General features: G+C 47.1%; 1 protein-coding gene across 1 annotated transcript; it reads left to right on the top strand.

Annotated features, from left to right (window-relative positions):
• The first annotated feature begins 720 nt into the window (after positions 1–720).
• LOC146195209 (solute carrier family 22 member 6-like) lies at positions 721–10965 on the top strand. The gene is made up of 3 exons (XM_084596753.1): positions 721–1071; positions 4478–5577; positions 10827–10965. The coding sequence occupies exons 1-3, from the start codon at positions 721–723 to the stop codon at positions 10963–10965; spliced, it is 1590 nt and encodes a 529-aa protein (XP_084452879.1).

A 10965-nucleotide genomic window follows, 5' to 3' on the forward strand; every position in this document is an offset into this window, starting at 1 on the left:
CTAGTCAGCAAGTCAGCTGCTGCCAGCGGAGCCCTGGACTAGGGGCACCGACCACCCAGCTCCTGCGAATATTTACTGATTACATGCTCATTAAAAGTTTTCTCTCTCTCTCTCTCTCATCTTTTATAAACATCTTGAGCAGACCAACATGTACCCTGATTTTTTTATTCTAAGCTCGGTGGGATTCATGAAACATTTTACAATCCGGTTTTATACGTGCGTTGAATAAGGTAGGTTAAGAGATATCTCCCCGCTGTCAGTTTGCAAAAGCATCTGCTTGGGCAAGCACATGGGCGCTCTCACTACAATAGAATTTAAATTGCACATTTACTTGTAGATGCATCAACAATACAATGTTGCGATGAATGATGGTAAAGAAGAAACCAATGTAGCTTCGACAGTTTTCACGCACCACGTGCACAAAACGTCCTGTGTTAAAGAAGAAGCTAACGACGTTGGAATACTTGACCCCTTGGCAGCTCTGCAACGGCGATCTCTTTTCGGCGCGGTATCTTTCCAGACCGACTCCGTGGGCTAACCGTGGCCTTCACTCGAAGTTACCAGCCACGAAGGGGTTCGAACTACTGACAACGTTATGCGATCCTGAGTCACGGTGGTCGAAGCTCTGGCTGATGTACACCACGTAAGCTGCGGTGTTGCTTCAACCAATACTGCTCCGGAAGGCACTCCGACGGCGTAAACCTTGACCGTATTAAGACTATGCAGCCTAAAAAAGCTGTCAGCCCGAGCGTTGATTCCAAACCTGGGACTGCGTCTCCCCTGGAAGGCTTCGTGGGCGCTGAGTCGCACGCCATCATTCAGGAGAACGTCTATATCATCTTGGGTCACGGACGGTTCCAGCTATTGGTGTTGCTGTGCGCCATACTGAGCACGACCGTCCTTCTGATGCACTCCTTCGCTTATCGCCTCATCGGCCGGCCTGTCGACCACTGGTGCCAGCCGCCTTCGAATTCGCGCGACTTGTCCGTCCAGCAGTGGAAGAACGTGGCGATTCCGATTTTGGCCGACGGCAGCTTCAGCGAGTGCACAGTGTACGATCCACCAATTCCGGTGAGAAATCTGCCTTTATATCATGTCGCAATATTTACTTCGCGCAGAAACCGTCCCGTCATGACACCTCCCCTTTCCAATCTTTCCACCATCCGCACAGTCCTGATATCTAGAAATTTGCATCTTCTCGCACGGTGACATTTTTCATTGTTCCTGGCGCTTTCAGTATATATAAATTACCTGCTACCTGAATGGGTCGCTGTCATGAATATCGTATGACGAGGGCGGGGGTAGGAAATTTGCATAAAAGCAATTTTCTCAATTTTAACACGATTGCGCAAAAAACTTTCATAACGGCCGGTCGAAAGCCTTTTGAACAGTCGTATCCTTTCCCTGGCAACAACATCGATGAAAAAAATTGTAGTCGTTGTCGTGCGCGATTACAACTTACCGTCGACAAAGGAGCACTTCCCGATGGTGGCGACTTAAAAATCGACCGAACACCGGTTTTTTTTTTCTTCTTCTTCATGCAGCAAAATCAGCGCCTACCACCGCAGCCTGCTGCCTGCGTGCACAGAGAGCCATTTTTCAAAAGCCATAACCTTAGTCTCCTTCAGTCGCCAGGTGCCTTTAAGTAGTTGACATCGAAATTACAGAGAGCTTGCTACACCTGGCCTAGGATAACAGGTTGAACTAGCACGTTTCGTTTGCAACGGCACTTGTGGTAACAGCAGCAGGGGCCGTCGCGAGCATGACATCTGTGACCAAGAGCGGCCGCACATGTCGACGTCATTTTTGTTGCTAATGTATGGCGGTCTCATATAAAGACGTGCAGACTTTGGTGGAACGGTCTAGAAAAGAGATAATCACTACCGGGCTAAAATAAACATTGAAATCAAAAAATATTTTCCCCGGTGTTCATCTTTTTAGTTCTGATATTGCCCTTACTTTTCCCGTTTCGAGGACTTTATGTCGGTGAAACACTATAGCAAAATAGCTTAGTACAATCGTGGCTGTTTCGCAGTCTTTAACTTTACGAAACTAGATAATTGCTACTTTCTGGGGGTGCTTATAAAGAGAAATATTTTAGTTTTATTTCATTAAAGCGCCAGTACTCCTTCTATTACTTTCGTATAACCTCAACCACTGACTTTACTCTGCCCACATCAGTTCCCGCACACTGATAAAGGCTGGGCTACATGTACGTGAAAACACAGGCGAACACGAACACTAATGCATATGTCGCTTGGCTCGTCGCTCACATCTTCCAACATTGGAAATTTCGCTCGTTGGCCCGGAAGTGCATGCGTGATCAGCACTTAGCATGAACACGAAGCGTACGTCACTGCCGCTCATTTCACACGCATTCTTTTTTCTGCAGTGTTGGGTTATGATTGTGCATTGCGGCGTAAATGTCTCGCTTTGTACGAACAATTGAGAATTGCGAAGGATTCAACGAACCTCTAACCTCGACAAAAAAGACAAACGTTCACGTGACCACTTGCATATAGCGAAACTTAGCACATGTTAAACGATTCAAATTTGATACGCTTTGTTGTGAGTACATTTTGTTTTGCATGTTATCGATAAGAACTTTAATTCATGCAATCGTTATCACTGTTGTTCCATTTGCAGCTAGTTTTGTGGTGTATTATGCCAGCAACACAGAGCGTCTACGCCGTTTCGGGCGTCCGTCTGTTCGCGCTGTCGCGTGCGTGAACCTTATCCAGAAGGCGACACAGCAAACGATGATCGCTTACGCCGCGCCGCCTTGTCACGTCGCTTTCATTATCGCTCGCTTGCAGCCAAGCCTTAACAGTTCTACCAAAAAAACTAATGTTTGCCAAATTTTTAAGCAGTTCTTGACCTCACCCGGCATCCACCATTACTCAGTTAATTGAATTAACACATGATATATCCTTGAGCATTGATAACCAGAAACAAATAGACCTCATATTTCTAGACTTTTCTAAAGCATTTGACCGCGTATCACACACAAAACTTTTGGTAAAACTCGAGCTAACTTTGGGAACTGGTCCTGTTCTAGATTGGATTAAAAATTATCTTAGTAATCGCACACAATTTGTTGAAATTAACAACGAGAAATCCGCTTTAACTACTGTTTCATCAGGTGTACCCCAAGGAAGTGTCCTAGCTCCAGTATTATTCTTAAGTTTTATAAACGACTTACCAGCTTACGCTTCACATAATATTAAACTTTTTGCTGATGATTGCGTTCTCTATCAGGAAATTAACTCCATTGATGATCATCTAACCTTAAACAACGCCATAACAGCAGTATACCAGTGGTGCCAGGACTGGCAAATGAATATCAATTTAAAAAAGTCTGTTCTTTTATCTATAACAAGAAAAAAGCATTCATCAGCATTTCAGTACACCCTTAACAACATTCCCCTTGGATCTGTTAATGAGCACAAGTATCTTGGTGTGACACTAACTTCTGACTTCCGGTGGAACTCTCACGTTAACAACATCACGTCAACCGCCCTAAAACAGCTATTCTTTATTAACAGGCGTCTTAAACTAGCACCACCTGAAACAAAGTTACTTGCATATAAAACACTTGTCAGACCGGTACTAGAGTACGCTAATACCGTTTGGTTCCCGTTTACTAAACAGCTCATTAAAAAACTGGAGGCAGTACAAAGAAAGGCACTAAGATTTATATACAATAAACACTCCATTACAGACTCACCAACAGAATTACTTAAACATGCAGAATTACTAACCTTAGAAAACAGAGCCTATCTTGCAAGACTTAAAATCATATACCAGATAATACACAATCAACTAAAACTGCCTATTACAAAGTACATGCTGACGTCCTCGAACAGATTAACCCGTTATAACCTTACGCATACATTAGGCGAATTCTCATTTCATACTGATATTTTCAAATACTCATTTTTTCCAAGGGCAACACGAGAATGGAACAATCTACACACGCGCATTACTAACACCACGTCCTTAGCTGAGTTTTGTTCCCTTGTTGCAGATGAATTATACTTATTGCAGTAACAATTGTATTCCTTATTTTTATGCTTCCTTGTTCTCTTGGTATTTTTTCTTGCCTGTTGTGCCTGAGTCAATTTGTGAATTCATTATAGTCGATTTTCTCTTTTTTAGTATTTCAAACCTTGATTGTGCCTTGAATGTCAATTACAACTAATACTGATCCCCTCGCTGTATCATCCGTAATCATGTAATTAATATAAGTGATATTATCTGTGTTATTCGATTGTTGTAAGCTGCATGTAACACTCGACACCATGTATCATTGTGTATGCTTTTATGCTGTAGTATAATATGCTCACAGCCCTTCCTGTTACAATCCCTGATGGGATTCACAGTATCAAATAAATAAGCAGTTCTTGACCTCACCCGGCATTGTTCTGCAAACACCACTTAATCGCTTCTCTTTTGCTTTCTTTTTTTCCTCTCTAAGGACGAGAGCCAAGAAGAGCGCCACGAAATTCCCTGTGATCGATGGGATTACGACACTGCGGACGTGGGCAACAGCATCGTCAGCATGTGGGATCTCGTGTGCGAGAACACTTGGCTGCTCTCTGTTTCCGAATCCGTCTACACGTTGGGATCTCTGTGTCTGGTGCCTGTGGCCGGCGTAATCGCTGACCTGAAGGGACGCAGGCCGGTCATGCTGGCGAGTGCCACCGCCACATTGTTCGCCAGCATGGCGGCAGCTTCGACACATGCCTTCGGCGTATTTCTCATGAACCGCTTTGTTGTCTCCGGTGGTGCGAGTGCAACCAGTGTGCTCAATTTTATTGTCCTGTACGAAGTGACCGGAAATGAGCACCGAGCCTTGTACATACTTCTCGCCACCTGTATCGCCACCACAATGACACCTGCTATTTATTCCCTGCTGTCACCGCTAAGTCCATCTTGGAGGCTTTCGCAAGAACTTCTCGTCTCTTCATCGACAATGGTGCTGGTATGGTGCTACGCCATGGATGAGTCTCCTGTCTGGCAGCTTTCCACGTGGAAATTTCACCAGGCTGAGCACACCATTCTTCATGCAGTAAAGTCCAACGGCGTCGATACGGTTAAAGCAAGATCCACATTCAGAGCGCTCGTACAACAGCTGGAAAAGCGGCACACAACCTCCGGCATGAGGACAAGTATCTCCGAGCGTGTTTTCCATACGGCCGCCTTTGGCCGTTACGCCTTATCTATATTTGTGTCCTGGTTTGGCGTGAGCTTTTCGTACCATAGCGTACGCATGGTTCGCGGGAGTTTGGAAGGCCACTGGGATGTATTGGCACATGTGTTCAAGATTATGGTACTCATCACAGTCTACTACGGCATGAAACATCGAGGCCAAAGGGCGACCTTGACCTCTGTATTGGCTCTGTTGTTTGTCTGCAGCGTCTTTCAGACAGTCTCTTACGCATTGGAGTCGAGCATCGCGATGTCGCTGTCAACACTTACTGTCTTCAGCGCCACGGCTGCTGCTTTGTGCGTCAACTACGGCTATACCGCAGAGGTGTTTCCCACGGAAGTACGGAGCTTTGGATTCTGCCTTTCGTATTCTATCGGTCGCGTGGCTGTTCTCCTAGCCACAATGATCAGCGCATTCGCTACGAGTCAGCGCGTGTTAGCCCTCAATATAACCGTAACAGTCTTAAGCTTCGTCAGCGGGGTTGCGATTCAATGGCTGCCAGAGATATTAGCACAACACCAGGAACACGCGGATCCGGCCACCTTGGACGAACGGCAAAGAAAGGAAGCCCTAAAGGAACGCCTTATCCCGATCTCATTGTCTCCCAAAGTGAGAAAGCCAAGCCATTATCATGGACATCGTAAACCGAAGCTATCTTTGCCAAGCAGCGTAGCTTCAGAACCTGAAAGGCACTAAATTGTGGAGTTGCTTGCCTTGCTTCAGCCTGTTCCCTATAGCGAAGTTCTATACTGCCTTCGCGAAAACATAGTGGCTGTCTACAACGGAGTGTACCTACCGTTTCCCGTGGAGAAATACCACGCCTTAAAATAGATTACGCTATCACACAATAAGGATTGAACCACTTCCCCAATATGTTGGATTGTCTTTGCTTTAAGGGGCAATGACAAGGTCGTTCGATGTATTGCCGTTGTATACTTCTGTAAATAATATACAACCATGTGATTCTGCTCGTACTGACTTAATGCCTATCGCGCCGCGCATATTACAAAAAATATGCAATTCAAATCGAAATCCTAAACTTCTTCCCACCGAGAGCTACCACCATTTTGAAATGCTCGTGTGACGTCGGAAGAGAATAGACGGCGGAGCGTCGTCTACATGGCGAACTGCAATATCAAAGAACACGCCTTTTCTTTAGAGCACGAATGACATAGTGGCCCATCCTCGTGCAGAAGTGATTATGTTACTGAACAGATACAATTTAGAGTAAAGTACGTTTTGTACGGTGTAGTTGAGACACGATCACAGTGTGCTGCGCGGTTTGGTTCCCTTTTTTATCGACACACTGCCCTATTGCGTTGCACCGGCTACGGCGCCAGCACGATCAACGGTCATCTGGGGCCGAATTACGGACTCCGCTCACAAGTTTGTGAGCGTGACGTCAAAATTACGAAGCTGTGACGCAGCCTTGAGACGTCAATCGTGACGAGTATGCGAAATCGTCCAATTACCAGCGACTTTTAGCGTGGCTCCGCCCTAAAAGTCCCGAATCCTCGGCAAACGTTTATGCCACAGTGTGGCACAAAACTGAGCAGGGACCGTCTCCTAACTTTTTCTAACCCGACGCAACTAATACGCAATAAATAAAACAAACAAAGGTTTATTTTGGCAAGATACTATTTTTAGTATTGATTAACATTGAGCTCAAGTTGAAGCGTTCTTAGTTGTGTAGTTATACTTGCTATTAGGTAACTTTTGTTGCCGCGAGGGTGCGCCGGCGGCGTCATGGCGTGCACATGGCGGCCTGCAAGCAAACAGCTGATTCCCCGAGAAGGTGCTGCTTTTTTTAGTGTCGTCGGTAATCGAAGTACCGTGCAAGTGCCGTGAGCATGCTGAAAATCTAATAGAATGCAGTCGAAGTCCAGGGCCTGCAGCGATAAAATTTCATGGAGCGCTTGACACGGAAATAGACAAAGACAACTTGCGAAGGTGTTTTCGGTCGGCGCCTACTAGTATCGATGAGAAAAGTGCTTAAAGTGCAACATGCAGGCTCCGTGGTTCTATTTGTTCCTCTTTAGGAGATGCAAGACGACTGTGAAGCATGTAGTGTAGGCCAAAATGAAGCTCTGTCCTTGCATTATCATCTGTTTGTATGTAGCTGGATAGTTTAGGAAAGAACATGATCATGGGAATGCTTCCACCGCTGCCGTGACTGAACCCGAAGCCTTCATTCACTGCAGTGCCACCGTGGCAGGGCTTTCGATGTAGCTTTCGTTGTAGTGTGCTCTGTATTTTTTTTTTCTTCGTTCTCATGACTGAGTTGCTTTGTTTTTGAGCGATACCTTCTGCCCACACACCATTTGCTTGATGCATATGTGATGTTTTTCTGCGTACGCTACAATCACTGTGTGCACTAAAACTCGCAATATTATGCATTCAATTTGGCAGCTTTACACTGTTTAGCATTAAGCAAATGCTTTCTATGCGTCCTAACAGTATATGCAGGCCTGTAGTCCTGGAAGGTTCACTAATGGAGACTACCTTATGCAAACATTGTACATAGCACTACTTGTCATGTTTCTGCACTGTTAAGAGCCATACTTTGTTTCCTGCTTCTGAAATGTGCCAAACCTATGACAACTACTATGCAAGCCTGTAATCATTAAGCAACTATTATTTTGTGTCATGCCTCTGAGTCGTAGTTTTATGCACAATACTTTCATTTCTTGTTTCTGAAGTGTGTCAGACCTGCGATGAGTACAGTGCCAGCTTACAGGCTCTAAAAAATTATTCGTGTATGTCTTCTCTGTGTAGCACAATCGTGCAGCACGTGCAAATAACTGTCTGTGCTATTGCAGGCAGTTGGTTTCGCTGCTGCATATTCAAGCGTGTGAAACGCTGCAGGAAAATAAAGGGGCACAGTTGATACACGTGCTTCTAAAAAACTTCTGTGAGACTTTCCCATTCCGATAGGCATCACATTGCTGCCTCGTTGTGAAACACTTATGTACTCAAACACAGGCACACACACAAACACCAACATGCACGGTTGCAAGCAACAGTGAATGGGGGGGGGGGGGGATCGAAGACAAATTTGACTTGACAGATGAGGTTCGAGAAGATTCATCATTATCACAAAGATTTCTGGTACAGACATGAAACGAGAAGGCGCTGCACTTGGCTGCCTGCGATGAGTTGGTCAGCTACGTGTGGTATATCATAGCCGATTGTTGTGCTGGCATTGACGCCGCAGCTGTTGCCGTACCATGGGCAGCTGTGCCAGCCAGCTCTGGTGGCAGGTTCTGTGGAACAGGTTAACATGATTCTGTATGGCTTTTCCCTAGAGGTATGCATGGCAATAGTGATCCCACTTCCAAGTAGCCGGTACACAGATGTGACCCTTTCTTGTCCAAGCCAGCAGCACCCTCCTCGTCTGCAGGCAGGAAGACATCCAAAGAAGTTATGCAACACGGCACATGTTACACGCTCTGGCTGGTAGAGGAGCGTCTAGTATTTTTGCAAGCACTGGAAGCGGCTCTTCAGCACGCCTACGCAGTTATCCACCATTAACCTTGTGGAGGTGTATGCCTTGTTCTATAGCCGTTATGGAGAGTCCGGACCGGGATGCCATGACACTGGCAGCCATGTCTCCAACAGGTGCCCCTTTCACCAGCATAACCGAAAATGGCACGCTGTTAAGCACATTCTTCGTCGTTGTCGACCTCAACAGCCTCAAACTTTAACAGCCTTGCTGACACAATGGAAGAGTCGCATCAAGTAGCTCATTGCCAGGTCTTGCAGACGATGACATTCACGGAAGTGCAGACAATGAATGATTGAAAGTTTCAGCAACACTGCTGTAAGGACAGCCTTGCACTTCATATCGGTATAAATGGTGCCCCATTCCTACTCAATACAGGCATCAAACACACGCATTCCCATATTCGTTTCTTACGTAGGCATTTCAAAAATGTACGACGTGTCTTACGTTTCAGCTTTTATAAAAGCCCAAGAACGGCAATACATGTGAGGCATGTGGAGCCTACCGTAACTTATCTTGCAAAGAGCAGCACGGCTCACTGTCGTGAATTCGACACCTCGCAGAAGGCCTTCCTCGGCCTGTGTCATGCCTGTGTGCAGCCGAGAAGGCCGCCAGAAGAAAGCATCATGCCAAGATACCACGTAGGGAGGTTCGTGGCCCAAATCATGTCGGCATCTCATATCTGAAAACAGGGACATGACAAGGCTACTCGTAGACGCCCGATGGGCCGTCGACAAACCCGACGACGCCCGGTATGCCGCCGTGACGAAGGAAGCCTTTCTTCGCCGCCGCCTTGCTGCATGCCGCAAACGCTTTCGAAGTGTCGGCTGCGCGAGGCCGATGTTCGCCTCGTTGCCAGTAGCGGTTTGGAAGCCACATCTGCCGCCACACAGACAGCGCACTCGGCCGCACACACCTATCTCAGTTCGTCGCGTCGCACAGTCACTGTCCTATATCCTTCTCGAGTAGCAACATGCGTCGAAACATCTCGCCCGGCACGTCAAACCGTCTTCGTACACCGTCCTTTGCCGATGATCGCGTCGGGGCGCCGCCGCTACCGCCTCACGAGAACGCCGGCCGCCGCATAGACCGCCGCCATTTTTCCTTTGTGAACGCGCTCACAAACGAGTTGTGAGCGGCTCGCGTCGCTCACATCCCCCGCTCACAATTGGCCCGTAGTCGACGTCACCACTTCAAGTGTGTTCATGACGTAAACAGCAGACGTCGATGATGTAAAGGACGGCCACTCCCACCGTTTTGCCGCTGGCCAATAGGAAGATTGTGAGTGTGAGTGTGATTGTGAGTGTGAGCCGTCTGTAATACGGCCCCTGTCCTTGTAGTGTCAGGTGTTCGGCCCACGATGCCGATGGAACCGATAAGCGGACAGTCGCCTTATCTGTTTTGGTCAGATCGCAGGCCGAGCGACAACTTGACATCCAATAAGTTAAAGGCCTGCACCGGTTCGCTTACCTGTAGCCTAACTGTTTTAAAAACGGCAAAACAAGCGGCTGCACTTTATATGCTCCCTCTTCTCATCACCAATGACCTTTACCAGAAATGTCAGTCGGCGGCGAACTGTCGTCCCGTTCAGCGACGAGTAGGCCTAGTGCGAGTGCGCGGGATTCCGGTCTGCAATTCCGGCGAATAAGGAGCACGCATTCCCAAGCTTTAGCGGTTGCATGTCGCCATCCAGTGTAGTTCTGGTATACTGACGCCAAACTTACGGCATCTTGCATCAAAAAGCGCCTGCACATTGAGCGGGAAGCGTCGATGTAACCCGGCCTGTCTGCCGAGGCAGCCCGCAAATGCAGACGCCGCTTTTGGGTGCTGGCGCAGGCATAGGTGTTAGCATCTGCGCGCTTCTTGCAGCGCTGTTGTAGTTTGTAAGCAAACAAAGGTGCATCTGGAGCGAAAATAAAACAATATTTCAGTATTGCTGGCTCGGCTTGCATTTTACACCGTGGAAATGAGCAGCATCCACCAATATACAAAAGCTCTATGTAAGCAAACACGCTGGGGCCGCTGTCGTAACCGCGAATCGGCGCAATCCTGCGGGATTTTCGGCTTACATACTAAATGCTAGATAAATTGTGTATGTTTCGGTTGAAACAGTCTCGAGTCATTTTCTGGACAAGCACCAGAAAAACTCAAGGTAATCCTGACGAGTCGGTCGCACTCTTGTCCGCTGCTGCGGCGGAGACGAGACGGAGACGGCGGCGGCTGGGATGCCCTTGTTCGCTACGGGCAGTGA

The sequence above is a fragment of the Amblyomma maculatum genome, chromosome 3 (assembly GCF_055883805.1).
Source record: "Amblyomma maculatum isolate TAMU_Amacu chromosome 3, ASM5588380v1, whole genome shotgun sequence".
Taxonomy (NCBI): Eukaryota; Metazoa; Arthropoda; class Arachnida; order Ixodida; family Ixodidae; genus Amblyomma; species Amblyomma maculatum.

Bases quoted from the DNA above. Each gene is read 5' to 3' on its own strand.
- LOC146195209 (XM_084596753.1), top strand. From the start codon at position 721: ATGCAGCCTAAAAAAGCTGTCAGCCCGAGCGTTGATTCCAAACCTGGG. The intron at 1,072-4,477 runs GTGAGAAATCTG...TTCCTCTCTAAG, and splicing joins TGTACGATCCACCAATTCCG to GACGAGAGCCAAGAAGAGCG. The intron at 5,578-10,826 runs GTATTCTATCGG...CGGTTGAAACAG, and splicing joins AGCTTTGGATTCTGCCTTTC to TCTCGAGTCATTTTCTGGAC.